At 44.7% G+C, this 27,327-nt stretch overlaps 1 protein-coding gene across 2 annotated transcripts in view; it reads right to left on the bottom strand.

Annotated features, from left to right (window-relative positions):
- Positions 1 to 27,327, bottom strand: part of PDE8A (phosphodiesterase 8A) — a 160,221-nt gene that overhangs the window by 41,775 nt on the left and 91,119 nt on the right. For both annotated transcript variants that reach the window (XM_040493557.1, XM_040493556.1), the window contains exons 6-11: positions 24,240 to 24,328; positions 10,532 to 10,610; positions 8,560 to 8,697; positions 3,446 to 3,534; positions 1,766 to 1,817; positions 1,622 to 1,664 (exon numbers count right to left, since the gene is read on the bottom strand). In XM_040493557.1, the coding sequence (XP_040349491.1) occupies positions 1,622 to 1,664; positions 1,766 to 1,817; positions 3,446 to 3,534; positions 8,560 to 8,697; positions 10,532 to 10,610; positions 24,240 to 24,328 (490 nt within the window). The remainder of the gene's footprint in view (positions 1 to 1,621; positions 1,665 to 1,765; positions 1,818 to 3,445; positions 3,535 to 8,559; positions 8,698 to 10,531; positions 10,611 to 24,239; positions 24,329 to 27,327) is intronic.

Here is a 27,327-nt window from a genome sequence, read left to right on the forward strand (position 1 = left end):
CCGGCTCCTTCCCTGCCATTTGTCCTCCGTAACCCTTACGACCCCTGGGCTCCGTCTCGTCAGTTCCACACCTGGGTTACTTGCAAATGCTTCGCTGGCCAGCAAGGTTACATCTGTCCCAACCTCTTTGCAGAACACAGGAACAAGGGCTCCGGTACTCAACAGAAATCATCACACTACTCCCCTGCTTAAAGTCCTCAGTCCCCACTACCTACAGACAAAAATCCGAATCTCCTACCTGGTATCCAGGGACCCTTTGTGATCCCAACTGCCCTTCCACACTGACCAGTCAAAATTTAGTCCTGTTTTCCCTTGAACATGTTCTGACCTTTCCCTCCTCTACGACTGTCTATATTTCTGGAACGCTTTTCCTTCCACACCCCTCTCCTTCTTCAATCCACGTCTCCCTGTCTGGAACTCTCCCCTCCTCCTCTGGGCCACCATGGCACCGCTGGTCCTTTCCCTTCTCGTTGCCGTTCCCCTGGCCATCAGCTGGTCTCTCTTCCTCTCCAGGGAAAGCCCTGACCGCTCCTGGCGCGCCCGCAGAGTTGTCCGAGTCTGTGCTGGAGACCTCCAGAGCTGGCCAGCCGGATTCCAGGCCAGCTCTACCGTGTCCTACGTGGGTTACCCTTGAGCAAATCAGTTAGCCCTCCAGTTTCCCTACCTGTAAAAAGGGAACTTCATCCACAAAGTGTCTACCCCCTGGGTCACTGCAAGGGTTCAATTACATACACTAATTCAAGCACTTAGCACAGGGCTGTGGGCATAGTACACACTCAGAAAAACACCTAGAATGAATGAGCGAATGAATGAATGAATGAATGAATGAATGAATGAATGTATGTTTGTATGTATGTTCTGGGTATGTCTGTCTGTCTGTCCTGGCACTGCAGGAAGCACCTCAGCAACAGCTGGTGGGACAGAAGACAGAGTCTTCTCCCTGGAGGCTCCTACGGACTGGCTGGGCAACCACCCGGCACGGCAGGCTGCGGTCCAGCACCCAGGTGGGCTTGCTGGAGAGCCTGTGGCTTCATCCAGGGTGGCCAGAGTAGACAGTGGGCGTGGTGAGGCCACGGCACACGCTGAGAGGAAACAGGCAATTCCAGGCCAGGGGGAAACGTGTACGCTAACAGATGTGGTCCTGAGCGGGTGGGGTCCGAGGTGTGACAGGGGACAGATATGGGGTGAGCCAAGTCTGACGGGGTCCAGCTGCCTCCCTACAGGCTGGAGGGGACTACTGTCCGATGAAGACATCCTGCTCAGTGCTGTAGCCTGACACCCAACACTGTTGCCTCCTAGAGCACAGATGAGGCCAAGAAACCACAGTTCACTCAACGCATCTTCACGTAAGTTTGTGCACCGGAGGTGACCAGTTCTCTCCCCGCAACACATCTTCACGGAAGTTCACGCGTTGGACGCGGGTTCTCTCCCCACCCCACGACACCCGTCAGAACTCCCACGGGCGCTCGGGTCCCTGCCTGGGAGAGGGAGGGAGAGAAACACTGCCACGGCACTAGGGAAGCAGTCCCTCCTGCGCACGAGGCACCAGAGAGAGTAAGGGTCTGTTTCTCTTTTTTTCAAAAGCTTGACGGCCCCGAAGAACGAACGCGGAGCAGCATACCTGTGTGAGGGTCAGACTGAACACTTTCAGTTCTTTTCTCCGCCTAGAAATGAACGTAAAAACCATTAGTTCTGACTGTCTACTTATAGGAGCAGGAAGTCTTGCCGGGGTACACCTGGGGGCCCCAGGGCTCCCCTTACGTACCTTATTGTTGCCATTGCACACTCTGATAATGGACACATAGTGTCTAATTTTTCTGCAAGTAGAAAACAAGGCATTATTTCTCTCCTGGCTCTCTGTTCTGATGGATATGTAGCTAATTTTCATCATGAAAGAGCCTCTCTCTTTCACAATACACAAAATGCCTGGAGCAGAGCACGTCTATTGTTTGTGGCCAAGGCCACCAAGAAGCGCCCCAGAGTCTACACACATCCTCTGGTGTCTCTGTAGACAAGAAGTTGACTCTCTAGTAAAAACAACACAGCTCTTCCAAATCATCACAACACAGAATAAAAACACCCATGTTTTAAAAAATGGACTGGTAACCAACGGAAAGCCTTGAATTCCTTAGCATGTTTTCATTTTCACAGCCCTTTGTATTAATGATCTTTCCCAGGTTCTAACAAACAGTGTGCTCACAGTCACTCAGGGCAGCGCCACAGGCCACGCTGAGGGCCAAGGCCACATGTAGCTGGGGGGGGGGGGGGGGGGCACGCGGACTAAGACAAAGCACCCAGGGCTCATCCTGGAAGTCGCAAACTTGACTCCTCACTTATTTACTGGGCCTTCCATTTTTCCCTGGGTAATTAAATCCCTATATAATTATTGCATAAACTTTGGAAAGGACATAAAAAGGCAAAGAATCAGAACAGGGAGCCCACACAGACCCGCCTCCCTGAGGCCATCGCCAACCGGCAGCCAAGCCTGGTGACCAACCACGTGAGCCATGTGGTCACCGCGGTGGCCCCGCTCCGCCGAGCACTGGCGGCCAGACCCTGGGCCAGAAACCCCACCTCTCCAGCCTCAAGTTTCCTCATCTGTAAAATGGAGTGCCGACGCACAGCGCGTGCTTAGGAGGCAACGAACTGACGTCTACCGGGCACTGGGAGCCTGCCCAGGGAGGGCCGGGCTCGAGGCACAGCAGCAGCTGCTGGGACCGCCACGGCCGCGTCTCTTCCTGCTCTTTTCTCTCCTTCTTCTATTTTCAGGATAGAAATCACGCACTGGGTCTGATTTTGCATTTTCATTTTTGCATTCATCTTAAGCATTTTCCCTGTTTAATTTTCTATGATCGTCATTTCTAATGGTTGCATATTTCATCGTGGGGTGTCCTGCAATTCACATTCATCATTTCCCGGTGTTCTTCCTATTTAAGATAAACTCTGAGACAAACCACAGGGCGTTTTCGGGCTCCTGCTAGACAACACTTTGCCATCTGCAGTCACATCTGTTTTACGTGAGAATTTCTATAAAGGGCAGTGTTTTAAATACTTTTATCTCATTTGGTAGGCCTAGGCAGAAATAATACACAGGCTATCAACTGAGATAAAAACCTTCTAAATACAGAGAGTCCACCAGGTAGTGTCCCTCACACACAGCTTAATAAAGTGACATTCTGATTTAAATACGGGAGTCTCTTTTGTGTCCATGCAGCATAAGCAAGACTGTCTGGAACCTGGTGGTTCCAGGTCACAAGCGGGAGGGCCAGGCCATAGCCACAAGGGATGGCCTGGAAGAACGTCATTCTTGGATGACATCTGACTTTGTTACAAGTCTTTCTTTTAAATTTCTGCATGCAGTTCCTAACTCACTTAAGTATTCAGAGCAAATCCTGCAATAAAGCCAAGCAGAGCGTGCTGACCGAAGTATGCTGTCTCCACTCACCCTCCCTGTCCGACGACAGGTACTATCTTCACGTTCTGTTGTACATTGTCTCCATTTTTCTTTTTGGCATGGTAAATTCCTTGCCACTCCTAAAAATGGAACATAAGCATCATTACACCGTGTGTTCAGAGCATAAACCCAAGAACATCTTCCACTCAGGTTCGGGTTCATTTACCATGGCTAAAGCAATTAGGATAAAGAATTACCCCAAGCCCAAACGGGATTTTGGGTAACCTGGCCATTTCCCCCAAGTCCGTCTCCTCGGGGGCTGCTGACAAATGCCAGCCCCCCACAGTCTGAGTGGTGACAGGTCAGCGGCCGGCTGCCAGCAAGAGGCCCTGGGCCCACTAGTGAATCACTGAAGAGCGCCGGCTCGCTTCCCCACACGGATCCCTCCTGTCCTAGCTCCTGCCTGTGCAGGGGAGGAGCGGTGCGGCCTCTGCCCCTGCATTCGGGAGGGGAGACCCTCAGGACCCGGGGGCGTTGTGTGAGGGCCACGGTCCCTCCGTGGAGATCAGGGAGGGGAACAGCCAGGTCTGGGCTCAGGTATAACACATCAGTGAGACTTTAAAAGCCGGGACCACAGTTACACCAGCTGTGCTCCAGTGAGCAGACAGAATATACAGGATCCTTTTAGAACAAAACTGCAGCCTGGGACAGGAGGTGCACACGTGCCGTGACCACAGTGAGAGAACGGGGGCTATAGGTGGTTCCCTACCCCTGGGGTGGCAAGGACAAGCCTGAGGTAGAGCGGGGTTCTGTTCCCGCCCAAGAGGTTGGGAATCCCTCCAAGAGTCACCAAGGTCCTCAAGCTATAAATATCCTTAAAACCCACTGTGGGACACTGAACTTCTAGGGTGTTCCATAACCTTCCTGCCCTTCTAGATCCCCCGGGACCTGGGGCTGACCCAGGCGGGAAGCCTTGGTGGCCTAGCTCCAATATCCTGTCCAGACCCTCACACAGGGTCAATTCTGGAATCTTCCATGCTTACGGCATGGCAACCTGCATGCAAATGCCAAAAGGAAAATCTCATTTTCAGGCTCCTCTGAGAAAGCGGACTGAGCAGAAACCAGGACATTCAGACAGAAGCGAAGGATGGTTACCGATGATTCTCAACGTATTTCTAAAAACAGTGGGCGCCAAGGAAGGACTGACATAAAAGCCTGAGAGCCCAGCTCAGGGCTTACTTGGCCCAGAGCAGAAGGGAGCTGAGGCTCTTACTCACTACAGTTCTGAGGGGAGACTGGCCAGTGCCCAGAACAGCCAAGGACTAAACAGGGGTCCCTGGGCAGGAAGGTACAGTGCGTTCTCCTCACCCACAGCCCGCGTATCCCCCAAGGGGGCTTCAGCAGACGGGTCCAAGACTTACTTCTGAAGCTCACGATCAAGAGAAATATGGGAAACTGACTGTGGTGATATTTATAAAACTGTGAACAGACCAAACACCACAGAATTGTAGACTTTAAGTGGGTGAATTGTGCAGTATGTGAATTCTCAATTATTCTCACTAGAGAATAATTCTCTCAATAGAGCTGTTATGTAAGAGAGAGAGGGAGAAAAATGGGAGACCAATTCAATCCATCAATCAATCAACACTTTAAAATACATCTGCAGGATTTTCTCTCCTGTCTGAAAAGACGTGGGCACCAAGCAAAGGTGGAAAAGAAGCCAATTCGGCCAGAGCTGAACAGTCCGGCCAAGGAACAGGCCGGTTTGGGCAGAGGTTCTGCTTGGAGGAGAACAGTTTCACGTGTAAGTTTTTCAGTTGCCAACAGAAACAAACAATAGTTACTCATCACAGATCATATTTCTTATCAGAAACAATTATCTATCATAAATGCATAAGTTTTAGTTCCCGAGAATACCAAAGCACGACCTGAGAATGCGGTTACGAAGATTCAATCCGGAAAAGGACGAGGTCCTGACACACGGCAACCAGTAAATGGCTGTTCCGGCCCAGGTGGTTTTGCACAGGCCTCTCTCTGCTGGCCGAGCCCCCCTCAGAACGGCACTGGGGCCCACACCTCGCTTCTGTTCGGGGGCAAGCTAAGCACCAAGCTGGCATCTCTGACCATCAGGACAGCCCTTTCTTGGTGCCTGGTGTCTAAGAATGAAATCTCTGTCATCCGTTGTCCTGTCCCCAGGGTCTGCACATGGTAAACAGTCCAGGGACACTGGAGCTTCTGTTCACTGAATGGAAAAGGCAGGCCGAGGTCAGACTGTAGAATGCTCGCAGCCAGGCCAAGGGATGTGACCTCTACACTGGCAGAGTGACGTGATCACACTAATCACTCGGGAGTGGGGAGTGCGCTGACTGGAGGTAGAGGTCACGGGTCGGGGAGACCTGACTGGGTTCAGCCACCACAACCCAGGGTTGGGGAGAAGACCCTGCGTAAGGTCAGGCCTAGGCAGCGGACTCTCCAAGGCAGGGGTTTAACAGACGTCAGGGCTGAGTGATGGACTTGACGCCGGAGGGTAGGGAGGAGCCCAAAGCCTGCCAGGAATGGGCTTCCGGGCAAGTGTGAGGACGGCCAACAGGCAGAGGCGGCAGAGGCAGCAGAGGCTGGAGGGGACGACAGGAAATCATCGCTGTCAGACAGGTGATGGTGGGACGTTGCACGAGGCCCTGGAGAAGAGGCTGGGGCTAAAAGCGGGAGGCGTGGGACATCCGTGTGGAGTAGCAAAGGTGCCTCAGCAAACAAGAAGCTTTCTGAGGAGCACAGCATGGATGAAGGACCCTGGTAAACGCGGGAGGAAACGTGCACTGAGGGAGCCAGTGACGGAACAAAGCAGAGGACCTGGAACTCCAAGTTCTGAAAAGCCAGTGGGGGCTCTGTGGCCACACGTCATTATTACAGGCAGACACCCGAGCAGCCAACATTTGCTCAGTGCCCACAAGACACAACTTCCAAGGGAAGAAAATTCAGTTTCTAAAGGAGAAGAACACGTGTAAGGTTTGGGTGTCTGAGAAGAGGAGACCGTAGGCTCTAGAGCCTGTGAGACGAGTCCTGGGGACGAGGAAAAGGGGGGAGTCGGGAAGGAGGTGCAGGGATGCAAGGAAGCCTGAGCACGGAAGCTGAAAATCAAGGTCACCTAATAGCAGCAGGTGCTCTCCCAAAGAGGGGCTGCTGGCTGAGAACAACGGGTGGAGGGAGTCTGCGGAGGGTAGTGTTTGCAATACTCCTCCTTTGACCATCATCACAATTTCTCCTCTATCCCTAAGGGGCACACCTGGAATGTGACCCTTCAAAGCCCCCAGCGCTGTCACCTAACTACTTCTAAGTTCCCATTCTGGTTCCCAGGGCCTGTCTGAGCTCTCTCCACTGAACCCAGCACCACTGTTACCCAGGGCAGCCGACTCATCAGCAAGCCCTTCTCCCTCCCTAGGGGACCCGATCAGAAAGGCCATGTTTTCTTTCACATCAAAAACCTTCCCGGCTAAGCGGCCTGTCCTGTCGCAGTGCTGGCCGAGGGACCAGCAGGTTACTGACGAAGGACAAACGGCTCTCCCCGGGAGCTCTGAAACATACAAAATAAACAACCGTGTTCCTTTCTGAAATAAAACAGTATTGGGGTCATAACACGATAATCTTTCATATCCTCTGCTCACAATAGGTTTTAGAGAACAGGTCTCAGGTGTTCAAGCTTGAGGCCCCTCATACCTGGTGCCAACAGCATTACGTAGGAGGCGAGATGCCCTTCACACGGATCTCGGTAGATCCCAGGGTCCGGCTCTAGCCCGCTAACGGCCCTGTCCCCACCTCCACTCTCTCTTTGGCGACGAGCGGGGGCCCCCCGTGTTCGGGTTACCAGATGGAGGCGTGCGAGGCCATCATCTCTGGCTCGCGCCCGGCTGGCCCGCATGACAGAACCGCCGGCTGACCCAGTGGCAGCATGGGGCCTAAATGCCAGGATTGGGGAGGCCGTGGAAAGCCCTCCCAAGGCTTCCGGGACCGCTGCTTGGTCACCACCCTCTGAGAATGCCCCTTCCAACCGAAGGGGAGGGGCCGGGGTCAGCCTGGGCAGGGTGCTGAGCATCCGAGGCCTACTCCCTGCCTCGGCCTCCATGTTCTTTCTGGAGGACCTGCCACTCTCTCCAGCAAGAAAATCATCATCCTTGACAGAACAGCTGAAGGAACGGGATTCAGGAAGTGCCCGTTAGTTATTCCCCAGACGGCATGTCACTGGGCCCTGCCTGCCCTGTCCTTGTCCTCCCCTTGCTCAGCACCGCGGGAGAGCCAAGGGACACGAACCCACCAAGGGTGTCTCCGGGGCCCTGGTGACGTGCTCTGCTAGACTACGGGACAGGCGCTGGCCGGATGTCACAGAGCAGCGGGCAAGAGAGCCGGTCACCGGTATCTCAAGCGTTCAGAGTGACCAGATGATCGGTCTCCCCGACTTCCAAACCTTCACGAGAGCCCGGCAGGAAAGACTGTGGAAAAGCAGCAGCCTCGGCATTTCCTGGGCACACCCCGTCTCTTGTCTAAAAACCCAGGAACCGTGAGGTGCTGGCGGGAGCCACGGCTCTGAGAAATCGCCCTTCAGACTGGGCCTGCCTTCCGTCTGTCCCCCTGGCACTGAGATCATGTGACTTGTCCCGTTTGCACCCTTGGAATAGGAGCTCTCTACGAAGGAGTCTCTGTTGTGCCCTTCTGTCTATGCCAGAATCTAGCAGAGTGCCTGCCCACGGGAGGCATTCCAGAAAAGGCTGGATGAAAGCAGGAGGCCCAGAGACTTGTTGGGCTCAGAGGTGCTCCAAGACCACGGACCTCACCGGCGCGCTCCTCTGCCCAGAGCCATTTGCCAACACCTACCGCTCAGAAGATCAGTGATTAGAAAGATCAATTTATTTATCATAAAGATGAAAAGAGTAATTTTCAGTGCCAATTAAAATTTTTCTGTGTAACAGCTAATCACACTCTACCCTTTCTTGGCCTCAGTTTCCTCTTCCGCAAAATGGGAAAAATGGGGGTGACGCCAGCAGCACTTCCTCGGGCTTCTGCGCGGGGTAGGACTCCGATTCCCCGGCGTGTGCAATGCTCAGTGAGCACCAAGTCTCCTTCCTGTCCACTCTGTGATGCGAGAGTGAACAAGGGCCGGAGCCCTCACTTACCTTGCCTATCCTGATGCATGAATTTATGGTATCGAGCAACTCAGCCTTTTTTTCATTTACAGGCACTTCCGCTAACTCCTTGCCTATTAGTTCGCCTGCTTGATAGCCCATGGTTGTTTCAAACGCAGGATTTGCATACTGGGGGGAGACAAAAGAAACAACATCACCCAGATTAGAAGAGAATTTGAAAAGAGGGCAATCAAGGGTATTCACCCCAAGCCGGCTTGTTTCCCTCCTAGAAAGCTCAAGAACCTGGAGCTCCCCACCACAGTTCTAAAGCCCAAAGAGCACACCCCCAGGTGATCCCTGGAGTCCAGAGAAGCCGCTGCTCCAGGGACACCTGGCTGCACTTTCTGCCGTGGCCCCCAAGGCCCCCAGGAGAGATGGCCTGATCCCACTCAAACACCAACAGAGGAAAGAAGCCGCATGGAGACGGGCCCGGGTTGCTACAAAAGGCTTTTGGGGATGATGATACAGTAGGACAAAGCACCAGACTGAAGTCTGAAGCACTCAGACCCTCCTCTGCCGAGTCCCTTGACCCCACTAAGTCTCAGTCTGCGTATCTGTGTAATGGGAACAGAACATCTATCTTGCCACTCTCGTGATACACGTGAATAATCAAAACAGGCTATGAACTGCGAAGTATTTACAGATATAAGGCTGTATGGCTAAACTTCAAAGAAGATTACAAGACTAGGATAAAATGTACAGGAAAGTTGAGCATGTGCTAATAATAGTAATAGTAATAATAATAATAATAATAATAATAATAAAATAATGATGATAAAGCAGTAACTGATGCTGCTTCAGGTTTGTTTTCCTTGCTAGACACTATAGTATGCATTTCACACACATTAACCCACTTAGTCCTTAGAACATCCTTACAAAAGGCAATAATTAATATTGTGAATGTTAATATTATTCCTGTCTGGGGCGCCTGGTGGCTCAGTTGCTTAAGTGTCCAGCTCTTGATTTCAGCTCAGGTCATGATCTCACGAATAGTGAGATAAAGCCCTGTGTCTGGCTCTGCACTGACAGCACGGAGCCTGCTTAGGATTCTCTCTCTCTCCCTCTCTCTCTGCCCTCCCCCCGCCCCCAAATAAATAAACTTTAAAAGACAATTATTCCCATCTGTACAGCTAAGAGACCACATTCAGAGAGATTAAATAACTTGCCCAACGATGCTCAGCTATGAAAGGGCCGAGCTGAATGCAACCCAGGCTTGTCTGACACCAGCTTGTACCCACAGCCACTGGCCCAGGCTGCCTCTCAGGGCACCAACTCCTGAAAGTCAGGATCAGCAGCTCTTTACAGAGAAAGTCACAAGTGAGAGGAAAGTGAGGAGCAGGAGTGCTCAGAATCAGAATCAACATCAAGGTGGAGCTGATTCTCAGACAAAGGGAGCGTTTCCTCGGCATAACCCCTCTCTTGTTATCTAAAAAGTGCAAGTCTTGTTACCTTAAGCAGCTTTTATGAATCCACTTTGCTAATAACGGGTCATTTGTTCAGTGACTACTAGGTTGTTCTAGAAATTCTGAGTAGTTCCTGGTAAATTTCTAAAGGTGTAAACTATCTTCAAGACCAGGGAGAAAGGCAAGAACCTGCAGACCTTGCGGTCAGAGCCTCCTCTCCACACCCCCCACCCCAACCCCCGGGGGTAATCCCTCTGGATAAAAGTCTCCTCTTGCTAAACAAACAAACAAACAAACAAACAAAAAGGTGAAAAGTAATAAATGCAAACGTGCTAGAATATTTTCTAGCACCCAAAGTAATCATTAGTATCTTTTCTTGTCTACAGGGAGCTTAGTTTAAACTACACATTTTATACATTTTGTTCTGATAATCCTCTAAGGAAAACTTGGTCTCTTGAACTTCAAAATGAAAAAAAAAAATCATACCTGAGGAGTTCAATCCTAAAATAAGAGCAAACAAAACCAGAAATTCAGAAAAATGACCTTCCAAAATAACTAACCTGTATAACGCGGTCTTCACTTGTAATTTCAACTGCTTCTTGACTTTTCTCCAGTGCAGTGAATATTGAGTTACAAGCCCTTTATGGGTAGGAAAAAAAACAAACACTGATCAATGTAAATACCACAAAATGCAACACAATCTTGCGTTACTGCATTAACTTATTTAAAATTTTTTTTTCCAACGTTTTTATTTATTTTTGGGACAGAGAGAGACAGAGCATGAACGGGGGAGGGGCAGAGAGAGAGGGAGACACAGAATCGGAAACAGGCTCCAGGCTCCGAGCCACCAGCCCAGAGCCCGACGCGGGGCTCGAACTCACGGACCGCGAGATCGTGACCTGGCTGAAGTCGGACGCTTAACCGACTGCGCCACCCAGGCGCCCCTGCATTAACTTATTTAAATGTGTTTTTCATCTGATTATAAAAGTAACAAGTACTAACCCAAGAAAAAAAAAGGGGGAAATATTGAAAAGCAAAAAGAAAAAAATAAACACGTCAGCAACCCTGCTACCTGACCACAACTATGCCCAACTGGAGCTTTCCTTCCAACGTGCGGACCAGTGGACCAGAGTGGAATACACGCCAGGGTTGGATTGCAGCCGTTCACCAGCTCCAGGACCCTGGGTGTGTGACTGAACCTCCTGAGTCTCCCTCCTCCCCATCTGAAGGGTCCAGAATCCTGCATAGAGCCTGGCAGAAAGGGGGCAGTCAACCATTTGTAGCTATTATTTTATTTTACCTTTTTTATGTAAAAAAGAATATGTATTTGGAATGAAGAAATAACAGCAACTTATAAACTTAAAAAGATGATAAACAGGAAAATCATCCCAATATCCAGAAAAATAACCATGCCGTTAACCCTTTCACAAGGCAGAGGTTAGGGGCACTGACCCCGTCGAGTCAAAAATCTGCACGTAACTTTTGACTCCCCAGAAACTTAAGTACTAACAGCCTACTGTAGACCAGAAGCCTTACCGATAATACAACCAGTCAATTAACACAGATTTTATATGTTATATGTATTATCCACTGTGTCCTCACAATAAGGTAAGCTACAGAAAAGAAAATGCTATTAAAAAATCATTAAAAAAGGGAGCCTGGGTGGCTCAGTCAGCTAAGCATCTGACTCTAGATTTCAGCTCAGGTCATGATCTCACAGTTGGTTAGTTCGAGCCCTGCATTGGGCTCCATACTGGCAGTGTGGAGCCTGCCTGGGATTCTCTTTCTCTCTCTCAGAATCAACTTAAAAAATACAAATAAAAAGATCATAAGGAAGAGAAAATACATTTCTAGTACTGTGTTTCTTGAAAAAAGAATCTCTACATAAGTGAACCCGTGCAGTTCAAACCCATGTTGTTCAAGGGTTAGCTGTATTTCTATTAACAAACCACCTGATCCATGTCTGTAGGACATCTTCCCTATATATTTGGCAACATAATCTTTGATTGCCTATTCATATCACAATATAATCTTTATAGAGGTACCTGGAAATAATTCAGTCTTTTCAAACTGAAGTGTAATTTACATATAATATTCTGCTAGCTTCACATGTAAAATACAGTGATTCCACCTTTGTATCCATTGCAAACTGATCACCAGGGCAAGTCTAGTTATCATCTGTCACCATACAAAATTCATACGATATAGCTGCCTCCTCAGCTACCACATCTTTATCCATTTACCTATCGATGGACACTGGGGTGGCTTCCATGATTTGCCTACTGTAAATTATGCTGCAGGAAACACAGAAGTGTATATATCTTTTCTAATTAGTATTTTTGTACTCTTTGGGTCAATACTCAGTAGTGGAATAATTGGCTCATAGGGTAATTCTATTTTCAATTTTCTGAGGAACCTCCATACTGTTTTCCAGAGTGGCTACACCAGTTTGCATTCCCAGCAACAGTGCACGAGGGTTCCTTTTTTTCCACGTCCTCGCCAACACTTGTCGTTTCCTGTGTTTTTTATTTTGGCCATTCTGACAGGCGTGAGGTGATACCACATTGTGGTTTTGATTTGCATTTCCCTGCTGATGAGTGATGTTGCACATCTTTTCAGGTGTCTGTTGGCCATCTGTAGATCTTCTTTGTTTAAAAAAAATTTTTTTTTCATGTTTATTTTTGAGAGAGAGAGAGAAAGCACAGGGGAGGGGCAAAGAGAGAGGGAGACACAGAATCCGAAGCAGGCTCCAGGCTCTGAGCTGACAGCATAGAGCCCGACATGGGGCTTGAACTCATGAACTGCATGATTACGACCTGAGCTGAAGTTGGACACTCAACCGATTGAGCCACCCAGGCACCCCTGTAGGTCTTCTTTGGAGAAATGTCTGTTCGTGTCTTCTGCCCATTTTTTAAGTATGTGTTTTTCTTTTGGTGTTGAGGTGACTGTCTTTTCATCAGTGTGTATTCTTGCCCCCTTTGTTGTAGATTAGCTGACCATATAAGGATAGGTTTATTTCTGGGCTCTATATTCTGTTGCACTGATCTAGAGGTCTATTTTTGTGCGAGTACCACACTGTTTTGCTTACTACAGTTCCGTAGTGTATCTTGTTATCCGGGATTGTGATACCTCCGGTTTTATTCTTTTTCAAGACTGCTTTGGCTTTTTGGGGTCTTTTGTGATTCCATACAAATTTTAAGATTGTTTGTTCTAGATCTTCTGTGAAAATGCTGTTGGCATTTTGATAGGGATGGCATTAAATCTGTAGACAGCTTTGGATGGTATGAATATTTTAACAATATATGATCTTCCAATCTGTGAGCATGGAATATCTTTCCATTTGTGTCATCTTCAATTTCTTTCATCCATGTTTTAAATTTCAATATAAGTCTATCACCCCTTGGTTAAGTTTGTTCCTAGGTATTTAATTCTTTTTGGTGCAATTATAAATGCAATTGTTTTCTTAATTTCTCTTTTGACTACTTCATTATTAGTGTATAGAAATGCAATGGATTTTTTTTATGTTGATTTTGTATCCTGTGACCTTACGGAATTCATTTATTAGTTCTAGTAGTTTTTTGGTAGAGCCTCAAGGGTTGTCTATATATAGTATCATGTCATGTGCAAGTAGTTGAAAGTCCTACTTCCTTCTTATCAATGTGGATACCTTTATTTCTTTTTGTTGTCTGACTGCTGTGGCTACGGCTTCCAGCAATAAAAGTGATTAAGAGCAGACATCCTTGTCTTGTTCCTGATCTTAGGGGAAAAGCTCTCAGTCCTTCACTATTGAGTATGAAGTTAGCTTGCTTCTTCATATATGGCCTTTATTATGTTGACGTATGTTCCCTCTAAACATAATTTGTGGAGGTTTTTTTTTTTTTTAATCACAAATGGATGTTGGCAAATGCTTTTTCTGCATCTACTGAAATGACCATATGGTTTTTATCCCTTCCCTTGCTGATGTGATGATGTATCAGATTGATGCATTTGTGAAGACTGAACCACCCTTGTAACTCAAGATAAATCCCACTTGGTCGTGGTAAATGATTTTTTTTAATGTATTGTTGGATTTTGTTTGCTAACATATTGTTCAGAGTTTTTACATCTACGTTCACCGAGATATTGTCTTAATAGTTTTTTTTTGTTTTGTTTTTTGTGGTGTCTTTATCTAGTTTTGGCATCAGGGTAACGCTGGGCGCAGAGAATGAATCTGGAAGCTTTCCTTTCTCTTCTATTTTTTGGAATAGTTTGAGAAGAATAGGCATTCACCGTTTTCATAGAATTTACCTGTGAAGCCGTTTGGTCCTAGATTTTCTGTTTGTTGGGGGTTTTTTGACTAGTGATTCAATGTTACTGCTAATCTGTCTACTCAAATTTTCTAATTCTCCTGGTCCAGTTCTGGGAGGCTACACGTGTCTAATAATTTGTCTATCTCTTCTAGATTGTCCAATTTGTTGGCATATAATATTTCATACTCTCTTATAATGCTTTGTATTTGTGTTGGTTGTTATTTCTCCTCTTCATTGTAAAATAAAAAATTTTTAAGTTTTTATTTATTTTTGAGAGAGAGACAGAGAGAGAGAGACACACACACGCAAAGCATGAACAGGGGAGGGGCAGAGACAGAGGGAGACACAGAATCTAAAGCAGGCTCTAGGCCCTGAGCTGTCAGCACAGAGCCTGACACGGGGCTGGAACTCATGATCTGCAAGATCATGACCTGAGCCAAAGTTGGACGCTTAACTGACCGAACCACCCAGGCACCCCTCTCCTCTTCAATTTTTTTAAATGTTTATTTATCTTTGGGGGGGGGAAGGGCAGAGAGAGAGGGGCACACAGAATCCAAAGCAGGCTCCAGGCTCTGAGCTGTCAGCATGGAGCCCGACGCAGGGCTTGAATCACACAAACTGCAAAATCCTGACCTGAGCCTAAGTGAGACACTTAACTGAGCACCCAGGCACCCCTCCTCTTTCTTCACTTAAAAAGAAAAAAAAAGTTATTTATTTATTTAGAGAGAGAGAATGCATGAGCAGGGCAGAGGCAGAGAGAGGGGCAAAGACAGAATCCCAAGCAGGCGCCATGCTGTCAGTGCAGAGCCTCACATGGGGCTCGATCTTGCAAATGGTGAGATCATGACCTGAGCTGAAATCAAGAGTCAGCCACTTAACCAACTAAGGCACCCATATGCCCTCTTCATTTTTTTTTTTTCTTTTTCTTCTTTCATTTCTGATTTTGTTTGAGTCCTTCCTGTGTGTTTTGCTTTGTTTTTTTTGTTGTTTGTTTGTTTTTGATAAGTCAGGCTAAATGTTTATCAATTTTGTTGATCTTTTCAAAGAACCAGCTTCTGGTTTCATTGATTTGCTCTCCTAGTTTTTTTTTTTTTTTTTTTTTAAGTTTCTATTTTGTTTATTTCTGCTCTAATCTTTATTATTTCCTTCCTTCTGCTGTTTTGGGCTTTTGTTTGTTCTTTTTCTTTTTTTTTCGTAGCTCCTTCACGTGTAAGGTTAGGTTAATTTGAGATTTTTCTTGCTTCTTGAGGTAAGCCTGTATTGCTATAGACTTCCCTTTTAGAACCCAAAGATTTTGGACCATTGTGTTTTCATTTTCATTTGTCTCCATGCATTTTTTAATGTCCTCTTTGATTTTTTAGTTGACCCATTCATTGTATGAATAGCATGTTATTGAATGTCCATGTATTTGTATTCTTCCAGATTTTCTCTTATGGTTGATTTCCAGTTTCATAGTGCTGTGGTGGGAAAAAGATGCATGGTATGACTTTCATCTTTTTGAATTTGTTGACACTTGATTTGTGGCCGAATATGTGATCTATTCTAGGCTGAGTATGTTACATATGCACTTGAAAGAGCATGTGTATTCTGCTGTTTTAGGAGGGCATGTTCTGAGTATCTCTATTAAATTCATCTGGTCCAGTGTCTCATTCAAAGTTTGTTTCCTTGTTGATTTTGTTTAGATGAGTTGTCCATTAATGTGAGTGGGGTAGTAAAGGCCCCTACCATTACTGTAATACTATCAACTACTTCCTTTATGTTTGTTATTAACTTCTTTATGTATTTGGGTGCTCCTATGTTGGGTCCATAAATATTTACAATCATTCTTTCTTCTTGTTGGATTTTCCCCTTTATGTCTTCTTCTGTGTTCTTGTTACAATCTCTGTTTTAAAGTCTATTTCATCCAATGTAAGTATTGCCACTGGCTTTCTTTTCACTTCCATGTGCATGATAAATGTTTTTTTTTTACTTTAAATTATTTATTTATTTTAAATTTATTTAAAAAAATTTTTTAGGGGCGCCTGGGTGGCGCAGTCGGTTAAGCGTCCGACTTCAGCCAGGTCACGATCTCGCGGTCCGTGAGTTCGAGCCCCGCGTCAGGCTCTGGGCTGATGGCTCAGAGCCTGGAGCCTGTTTCCGATTCTGTGTCTCCCTCTCTCTGTCCCAAAAATAAATAAACGTTGAAAAAAAAATTTTTTTTTAAAAATAAAAATAAAAAAAATTTTTAATATGAAATTTATTGTCAAATTGGTTTCCATACAACACCCAGTGCTCATCCCAACAGGTGCCCTCCTCAATGCCCATCATCCATCCTCCCCTCCCTCCCACCCTCCATCAACCCTCAGTTTATTCTCAGTTTTTAAGAGTCTCTTAAGGTAAATGCTTTTCTATTCCTTTGCTTTCAATCTGCAGGTGTCTTTAGGTATGAACAGTCTCTTGTGTGCAGTATACGGATGGGTCTTGCTTTTTTATCCATTCTGTCACCCTGTCTTTTCATTGGAGCATTTAGTCCATTTACATTCAAAATAATTATGGATTTATTGCCATTTTGTTACTTGTTTCAAGGTTGTTTTTGAAGCTCTCTGCTCCTTTCTTCTCTCTCGTCTTTCACAGTTTGCTTTCTTTAGTGATATACTTTGATTCCTTTCTCTTTATTTTTTGCATATCTATTTTTGATTTGTACTGGTTTTTTGTTTGTGGTTACCATTGGGTTTACATATAGCATCTTATACATATAGCACTCTATATTAAGCTGATGGTCACCTAAGTTTAAACCCATTCTTTACTAGTCTCTCACCTCACACTGATAACAAGCCATTTTGACAGGTGTGAGGTGACATTTCATTACGGTTTTGCATTTCATTGAGGGTTAGTGATCTTGACCACCTTCTCATGTGCCTATTGGCCATCTGTTTTCTTTGAACAAAATGTCTCTTATGATCCTCTGACCAATTCTTAATCAGTTTTTTTTAAGTTAGTATGAATTCTTTATACATTTTGGATATTAACTCTTATTGGATAGATGATTAGAAAGTATCTCCCATTCAGTAGGTTGACTTTTCACTTTGTTGATGGTTTCCTTCTCTGTGCAGAAGCTTTTTAAGTTTGATGTAGTCTCATTTGTTTATTTTTGCTTTTTTTTGCCCTTGCCTTTGGAGTTTGAGGGCCCCCTCCCCCCACAAAAAAAAAAAAAAAAGAAAAAGAAAAAGAAGAAAAAGAAAAAGAAAAAACTCACTGAAACCAATGTCAAGGAGGTTGCCATCTATGTTTTCTTCTGTGAATTTTATGGTTTCAGGTCTCACATTCAAGTCTTTAATGCATTTCGAGTTAATTTTTGCATATGGTTGAGACAGTGGCCCAGTTTCATTCTTGTGCATTTAGCTGTCCAGTTTTCCTACCACTGTTTTAAAAACTTTCCTTTCCCTACTGTATATTCTAGCCTCTTTTGTTGATTAACTGACCAGATGAACATGGGTTTATTTCTGGGATCTCTATTCTATTCCACAGACCCTGTGTCTGGTTTCATTCCAGTACCATACTGTTTTGATTACTGTAGGTATGCAGTATCATTTGAAATCAGGAAGCATGATACCTCCAGCTTTCTTTCTCAAGATTGCTTTGGCCATTCAGTCTTTTGAGCTTTCACATAAGCTTTTAGGATTATTTGGTCTAGTTCTGTGAAAAATGCCATCGGAATTTTGCTAGGGACTATCCTGAATTTGCAGACTGCTCTGGGTAGTATGGGCTTTTTAACAATATTAATTATTCCAACCCATGAGCATGGTATATTTTTCCATTTATTTGTGTCATCTCCAATTTCTTTTATCAATGTCTTAATAGTTTGCAGTGCACAGGTTTTTCATCTCCTTGGTCAAATTTATCCGTAGGTATTTTATTCTTTCTGATATAATTATAAATGGGACTATTTTTCTTTCTGATAGTTCTTTGTTAGTGTATAGAAATGCAATGGATTTTTGTATATTAATTTTGCATCCTGTAACTTTACTGAATCACTTATTAGTTCTAATTGGTCTTTGGTGGCATTTTTAGGATTTTCTACATATAGTATCATTTTATGTGCAAACAGTGACAGTTTTACCTTTTCCCTTCCAATTCGGATGCCTTTTATTTCTTTTTCTGCCTAAATGCTCTGGCTAGAACTTCTAATACTATATTAAATAAAAGAGGGGGTGGGGCGTTCTCGTCCTGCTCCTGATCTTAGAAGAAAAGCTTTCAGCTTTTCACTACTGAGTATGGCGTTATCTGCGAGTTTGTCATCTGTTATCTTTCTTACACTAAAGTATGTTTCCCCATACCCACTTTGTGGAGAGTTTTTATCATGAACCGATGTTGTACTTTGTCAGATGCTTTTTCTACATCTATTGAGATGATCACAGGATTTGTAGCTTTCACTTGGTTAATGTGGTATATACCATGTTGATTGATTTCCAGCTGTTGAACCATCCTTATATCCCCAGAACAAATGCCAATGATCCTTTTAATGTACTGAATTCAGTTTGCTAATATTTTGTTGAAGATTTTTGCATCTATGTTCATCAGGAATACTGGCCTGTCATTCTACTATTTTGTGGCATCCTTGTCTGGTTTTGGTAATGCTGGCCTCATAAATTGGGTCTGGAAAACTTCCCTCCTCTTCTGGTTTTTTTTTGTTTGTTTGTTTGTTTGTTTGTTTGTTTGTTTGTTTGTTTTTGGAAGAGTTTGAGAAGGACTGGTGTTAATTGTTCTTTGAATTTGTGGTTGATTTCACCAGTGAAGCCATCTGGCCCTGGACTTTTGTTGTTGGGAAGCTTTTTATTACTGATTCAATCCCCTTACTAGTAATTGGTTTATTTGGATTTTCTCTGTCTTCATGATTCAGTCTTGAAAGATTTAATGCTTCTAGGAATTTATCAATTTCTTCCAATTTGTTGACATATAACTATACACAGTTGTCTCTTATAATTGTTTGTGTTTCTGTGGTGTCTGTTGTAAGTTCTCCTTTCATCTCTGATTTTATTTATTTGAGCCCTCTCTTCCCTGGTGAGTCCAGCTAAATGTTTGCCAGTTTTATCTTTTCAGTGAACCAGCTATTAGTTTCACTGAGTTTTTAAAATCTCTATTTATTTATTCTGCCCTGATTATTATTTCCTTCCTTCTACTAACGTTGAGCTTTGTTTGTTCTTCTCGTTCCTTTAGATGGAAGGTTATTGTTTGAGATTTTTCTTGTTTCTTGAGGTAGGCTTGTATTGTTAGGAACTTTCCTCTTAGAACCACTTCTGCACATCCCACAGATTTTGGTACGTTGTATTTCTTTTTTCATTTGATCCTGAGCATTTTAAAAAATTCCTCCTTTGATTTCTGATGGCCCACTGGCTGTTCAGTAACATGTTGTTTTATTCTCTACATTTTTGTGGTTTTTCCAGTTTTCCTCTTGTAATTGATTTCTGGTTTCATACCACTGTATGTAGTCGGAAAAGACGCTTGCTATGATTTCAATCCTGTTGAAAGTATTGAGACTTCTTTTGTGCCCTAACATGCTCTATCCTGGAGAATGCTGCATGTGCACTTGAGAAGAATGTGTATCTTGCCTGTTTTTTGGATCAAACGTTCTGTGTGTATCTATTAACTTCATCTGGTCTGAAGTATTGTTCAAAGCCAACATTTCCTTATTGTGTTCTCTGTGTGAATGATCTATCCACTGATTTAAGTGGGGTGTTAAAGCCCCCTACTATAATTATGTTGTCAATTTCTCCCTTTACATCTGTTAATATTCGCTTTATATACTTTGGTGCTTCTATGTTGAATGCATATATATTTATAAGTGTTTTATCTTCTTGCTTGGTTGACCTCTTTATCAATAGGTAATGCCCTTCTTTTTCTTTCATTACAGGCTTTATTTTAAAGTCTATTTTGTCTCATGTGAGTGTAGTTACAACAGCTTTTTGTTTCCAGCTTGTATCTTTTCCAATCTCTCCCCTTTCATTCTGTGTGTGCCCTTACTTCTGACGTGAGTCTCTCGTAGGCAGGCACACAGATGAGTCTTTTTAAAAATTTTTAATGTTTTTATTTTTATTTTATTAAAAATTTTTTTAAGTTTGAGAGAGAGAGAGAGAGAGAGAGAGAGAGAGAGAGAGAGAGAGAGAACGAGCACACACGAGTAGGAGAGGGGCAGAGAGAGAATCCCAAGCAGACTCTGCACTGTCAGCCCGGAGCCCGATGTGGGGCTCAAACTCACAAACCACAGATCATGACCCGAGCTGAAACTAAGAGTCGGATGTTTATCCAACTGAGCCACCCAGACACCCTTCAATTAATTTTTAATTCAAGCACAATGTCTTTTGATCAGAGAATTTAGTCTATTTACATTCAAAGTAATTACTGATAGGTATGTACTTACTGCCATTTTGTTAACTGTTTTCTGGATGTTTTTGTAGTTCCTCTCTGTTCCTTTCTTCTCTTTCTCTTTCTTTCTGGTTTGAGAAGTTTATGTTATGCTTAGATTTCTTTCTCATTTTCTTTTGTGTATTTGCTCTACGATTTGCTTTGTGGTTACTCTGAGGATTCACATATATTGTCCTATGTATTTAACAACTATTCTAAGTTGACAGCAACTTAAATTTGAACATATTCCAAAAATACATTTTTACTAACCCCTCCATTTTGTTTTTGATGTCATGTTTTACACTGTTTTATTTTATATATCCCTTAATTATTGTAACTTAATTTTACTACTTTTGTCTTTTGAGCTTCATACTAGCTTTAGAAGTGATTAATCTGCTACTTTTACTGTATATTTACCTTTTCCAGTAACATTTTTACTTTCGTGTGTTTCCTTGTTAATTAGTGCCATTTCTTTTCAGCTTAAAGGTCAGCAGATTTTTTGCAGAAACTTTGCAGGCCCGACATATTCAAACTGCTAAAAGGGAAAAACCTGCACCCGAAAATACTCTACCCGGCAAGGCTATCATTCAGAATAGTTGGAGACACAAAGAGTTTTCCAGATAAGCAAAAAGCTAAAGAAGTTCATCAGCACTAAATCAGCCTTACAAGAAATGTTAAAGGGACTTCTTTAGCTGAAAACAAACTGCACTATTCTGTTTAAAGTTATACCATAATTTATTCAACAAATGCCCCCATGATTACATTTAGGTTGCTCTCAATTTAGTTCTCTCATATGCCTCAGAAGATGATGAAAAAAAGAAAGCAACTGCCCACTTGTTCATCAAGTGCAAAGATAACATTAAGGAAATTAACAAGAGCAATGCTTTGGCGTTGTTCCTGGTGTTAATAAAATATCACTAAACAAGACGAAGCAGCTTAGCCAATAAAAATTAGCTTTTGTGTTTTGAAATATAAAAATCAAGTGGTGTTGTGAATTATACACCAATAAATTTGTTATTAAGAATTTGTTTTAATGAGAAGTAAGTTCTCACCTCTGATATAACAAGTTTGGAGGAAATGGATCTGTGAGAAGCCCTACTCGGTTTTAACATTCTTTTTCCAATTTTTGCAGATTTGGTAAATAAAATATAACAGATCATTCTCATTTTCATTTATGTGATTACTAGTAAAGCCAAACGTCTGTCTGCCCACCCTATGTGTTACAGATATTTCCTCCCCAGAATGTTATTTATCTAAAAATGTAACGTTATTTAAGGTTTTTTAAAAAAATGTGGACAAGCTGGGGTGCCTGGGTGGCTCAGTCAGTTGAGTGTCCGACTTTGGCTCAGGTCATGATCTTGTGGTTCACGAGTTCAAGCCCTGCATTGGGCTCTGTGCTGACAGCTCAGAGCCTGGAGCCTGCTTTGGATTGTGTGTCTCCCTCTCTCTCCGCCCCTCCCCAGCTTGTACTCTGTCTCTCTCTCTCTCTCAAAAATAAATGGAACATTAAAAAAAATTTGTTTTTAACTGTAGACCAGCTTAACACTTTTATGTTGTTTAATCTGACTCTCCTCCTTTACCCAATCTGGCTTTTATGCCATGCTGAATTAAAAAAAACTTCACCATCCAATTACATATGTTCGCTTATATTTTTAGTACTTATGTGGCCCTACTTTTAACATCAAGTCTTTAAGTCACTGGGATTTATTTTGGGGTTGGGTGTGAGATCAAGATATAACTTAATTTTCTTTCCAGACCGTTAACAAGTTGTCACAATTCTGTTCACTAAAAAGTCTGCCCTTTTCCATGTTGACTTAAATTGCCACGTTGATCATATGCTAAATTCTTCAATATACTCAAGTCTATTTCTACACTTTACATTCCAGTTTAATGATCTAGCAGTAACACAAAGGCGCTGTTACAGCTTGTTAGTGCATTTGAACATCCGGCAGAACAAGTCTCTATTTCTCTTAGCTCTCTAGCCCCACATCTCCACACTCCCCTTCATATTTTTATACTGCCCTTGATAATGGACTTCTCCCTTTGGCTGTCGGCTGGTGCAGAGAACAAAGCAGGCCATGATGACACGTGGGGACAGAGAGGTAAGCAGCGGATGTACCACAGAGAGCTGTGCAGCCATATCTTAGAGTTTGGACTTTATCTTGAAGGCAGTGGGGAGGTGCAGAGCCGAAGCACACGCAGGGTTAGGTGTGGCTGTGGTGTAGAGAACGGACAAGGAGGAGCCAAGAAAGGTGTAGGGAGACTGACGGTTCAATGATCCAGGTAAGAGAAGAGAGTGGCCTAAAGAGGAAGATGAGTAGGCTATTCCACAGATGCTCAGGAAGCAAAATCATTAGGACTTGGTGAGTGACCGGAGTTGGGGACTTGTGAAACAGACATGGTGGTTTCCGTCTAGGACCACAGGGGAGATGATGGCTGGGTTCACTAAGCTAAGGTATTCAACGAAGAAAAGGTCAGAGGTTACAGTTAGACTTAGGAATGGAGGACAGACAACGATTGCGGTTTTGAAAACACTGATCACAACCTTAAGGATTATCTGCGCCGTCTGCGCCTGTGAGATCTCGGATCTGAGTCAGTTCATCTCCCTGGGTGTCAGTTTCTGCACTCTGGTTGGAGAAACAAAGCTCTATCACCACCTACTGCTCCAAAATTCCACTTTCCTCTCTGAGAGGCCAGTAGCCTAGTTCACTGCAGGAAGGCTGTGGCCAGTCTGTGTCCGCGAGAGAGGGATGAACAGGCCTAAACCTGGCCATCCTCCTCAAGTGTCCCGGCAAAACCTGGCAATAAGCCTCTCCTTTGTACATTTCACTAGCCTCACACATGTCTGCTCACCAGAACTTCTCTGCTACCTGACTTCATTTCATCTATGAAGTATTTTCCTTGCCTGCGTGTGGAGCCCCCGGTGCTGGCCCTACTGATCTTTGTACTCCAAGCCCTGACCCCTTATCTCTGCCTTACGCATATCCAAACAGGGTGATCTCATGCTCTCTCTTTGGTCCCGGGAATATTAAAGAACAGTAGACCACCCAAGGAAGAAACCTAGTTTGACAAAGAGCTGCTAACTTTTTTTTCTTGCCAACCTTGTATAATTTTACTATTTTTTTTTTGCTTTTCCTATTGTACAAGGAACTAGGTTTCTACTCTTTTCACTTAAAAACCAAAAACTGTTTATCAAGAGCAAATTCCAAATGTCTATTTGTGGAGAAGAAAACATGTCACCTGCCAGAGATAACCAATATTAGTAGGTCGGGTGTGTGTATACATTACAAGTTTTTTTTTTTTTCCTTAAAAAAGTAGATAGAGAATTTAGTACAGGCCTTTGTAGACTGCTTTTTCACTTGCTATTTTTTTGGAGCCCTGGCTTTACATGTGTCTCCCATCGCTGATGTGACCGGCCGCTCATTAGACATCCAGGCAGACTCCAAGGGTCCATATGAAGAGAGTTGCCAGGCCACCACCCCATCCCATTTCAGCAAGAGGTCAGTTCGAGCCGAAAGGCAGCTGCCCACAGCCGAAGACCTCACTTGCAACGCTGCCCTGAGTGGTGCGGTGGGCGTTCCAGAAGGGGCAAAGTTACCTGAGTTTCAGCTGGGACCGCACCTCTCCGAACTCCAGCTGTAGCAGTTCGTTGTAACAGGCCATGAGGCTGGGGTCTTCCACATACCTCTACAAAGAGAAGGGGGATTTCGTGGATAAACAAATGTGCATCTTGAAGTTACTATTGACTATCAGGAAAAATTCTTTTCACAGACTTCTCACGTGGGTAACTGAGACCTAAAAAGACACGTTATCTTTAATGATGAACAGGAACTGAGAGGTGAAAATCTGAGTACCAAATTAGCTGTTTTAAAAAAATAAGTTTTTTGAGAGAGAGAAAGAGACAGAGGGTGTGTGCGAGGGGCAGAGAGAGAGGGAGGGAGAATCCCAAGCAGGCTCCATGTGAGCCTGTGACCTGAGCTGAAATTAAGAGTCAGAGGTGAGCTACCCAGGCACCCCAGGTACCAAATTCACTTTTAAGAAGACAGGGCTTGGGCGCCTGAATGGCTCAATCAGTTGAGCCTCTGACTCTTGATTTCTGCTTAGGTCATGATGTCACGATTTATGAGATTAAGCCCTGCATCGGGCTCTGCCCTGACACCATGGAGCCTACTTGGGATTCTCTCTCTCCCTCTCTCTCTGCCCCTCCCCTGCTCATGTGCTCACTCCTTCTCTCTCTCAAAATAAATATACACACTTTAAAAAAAGAAGAAGAAGAAGAAGACCGGGCTTAAAAATGCTTTGTTTGAGCAAACAGGATTTTGGTTATCTGCATGGCACTATCAGAGGCTAGAATATGCAGAAGGAAGAAATTCATTTAACTGAAGTCCTAATTTATATTAACTTCTAGAGTACATTCACTTAGTCAAGCACAGTATGCTGTCCTCTTTAAAGTCGCTCAAGCCCACAGTCAGCAAACACACACTTGCACTTCTCTGGGCACCTGCATCTCACAAAGCTAACCCCCACCCGGCAACGTGTTCCTACACTCACCTCTAACCATGGCTCAGTCAAGCCACTGAAGGATGGCCCTCCACAGCACAGGTGCTGGCTTTGCCGGGTGGCCTTACCGCCGTGGACAATCTCTACCTCGTGCCCCGCCCGACCCCAGCGCCTGGGCCACAAACCCTACAGACCCCTGAGCTGACCCAACCTCGCTTTTCCAGAGCCCGTCACACCCGCCCTGCTGGGCCCCACCCAGGGGTTCTCAAGCCCCGGCTGCCTATTAGAATTACCTGCAATCTTGCCAAATGATAGCAACGGGCAGGCCTCTTCCAACACCACCTGAAAGACACTCTGGGGAAGCTCTTCAAGGGATTCTGATGCGCAACCAGTGCTGAGAGACGCCACACCCCAACTTCTCAGTTAGTCAGCAGGGGCTCGGCCGCCAAGTCCCACCGAGGAAGCAAGCAGCTCTCCATCCACCCTGAAACCTTGAACTCTGGCTAATCCGCAAAATAGCCGAGTGCCCTCTGAATACCGGAGATCCCACTATGGTGTTGGCTTTCGGGTCTAGGTCTGGCTCAAGCCTCGGCATCACTGACCCCCAGACACGGGACTTGGGGCAGTCACCTTCCCTCTAGGTCTAGATGCCCTGCTCTGTCACCAGGCACTCAGCCACCTCGGTATCCTGTTGTTACGTGAAGGCAGGGGGCTCTCCTTGAAGGAAGATTAGCTTTCACCTGTGGTCTCTGACGACTGGCCGTCCACTTGAATTCGTCATCTACAAAATGGCGAGCCTGCTGCTACCTCCTGATTTCCCAGGTCACGTACCTCTACAGTGACTACCTCAAAGCCTTTGTGCTTAGGGATGTACACCTAAGCCTGGTTCCAGCAAAAGCTTCAGAGGACACAGTGACCAAGTATGTGGGCGAGAGGGCGGGGACTGTGTGCATCAGCTACTCCTGCATTTTCAAGCCTCATGATAACTTGATTATATTAAGAAGAGAAAGGGCTGAGGTCTCCTATACCTTCCACCAGGATGCTCTTTCCAGCCCACAGCTGTGCCAATGTACTTCCTTGTGGAGAACGGCAAACACACATTCCCAACGTGCATCTATGCCCTTTCGAAGAGACCTCATACAAACATAAAAGCTTAAGGACTCCCGGTGGCTGGAAGAAAAGAATACAAGGCAGGGTATATCATCTACCCCCAAGTTTCTCTAGAAAGTAGAAGCTTCCGAGCTCCTTGCTAAAAAGGATAGCCAGCTTTGAAGCCCGAAAAGTTATCGTGTAAGTATCTTCAAAGTTAGCTGGGAAAGTTTGTTTTTTTTTTTTTCCTTGTATGAATGCTTTCCCAAGTAGGTTGAGAGGACGTGATCTAGGATCCACTAGCGAGAGGTGATCCATCATTTCCAACTTGGGATTCTGTACTTAAAGGAACACTCCCTTTCACACTGGCTGACTTGTTCTCCTACCATTTAATATGAATTACTGGAGGTGAGGGAATGGGAGTAGGTGCCGATATGGGTGTATGTTTTGTGAGTTGTCTTGGGAACCACAAAACTACGCAACAATAACAATAATCCAATGTATGCTTTTTATAGAAAAACGGCGCGTGTATAAAGTAAAATGTTAAACTCCATCTATCCGATGTTCGTATTGGGGGTTTTCTTAGTCTGCATTTACTTGCCACCCTTGTTCACTTATTAAGCTTTCATCACTTTGTCTTATAAATGTCACATGGTCGCACTTCTGTAACCCAGTCCAGAAGGCCTTTCACCGGGAGAAACGGTCCGTTCACACGCGCTTGCTTCTAGCCTTTCTAGCGAGTTTATGACTCGCTCCACACTGCGGCTTCCTCTTCCTCGTGTCAGCCAGTCTGACCAGGCTGCTGTAAATTTCACATTTCCTCTTGTGAATTTGGAAGGCTTGTTAAATCTTTCCGTTTATTACTGGCTGCCTTCCTTTCCACTGACCTCAAAGGCTAGCATTGATTTCTTTGCTCTATTTGAAAGCAAGATCCCGATCACCCCCAGAACAGACCATCTCCCAGGGAGCGCATGTTCTAAGTCTGCACCTTTCCCACTGACGACAGCTTCAGAATACTTTCACTGCCCGCCCCCTCCCATGTCTGCTAGATAAGGTCCTGAGAACGCTCTTACCCCCACCTCCTCCCCACAAACCCT

The sequence above is a fragment of the Herpailurus yagouaroundi genome, unplaced genomic scaffold (assembly GCF_014898765.1).
Source record: "Herpailurus yagouaroundi ecotype Mexico unplaced genomic scaffold, PumYag 185, whole genome shotgun sequence".
NCBI classification, from domain to species: Eukaryota; Metazoa; Chordata; class Mammalia; order Carnivora; family Felidae; genus Herpailurus; species Herpailurus yagouaroundi.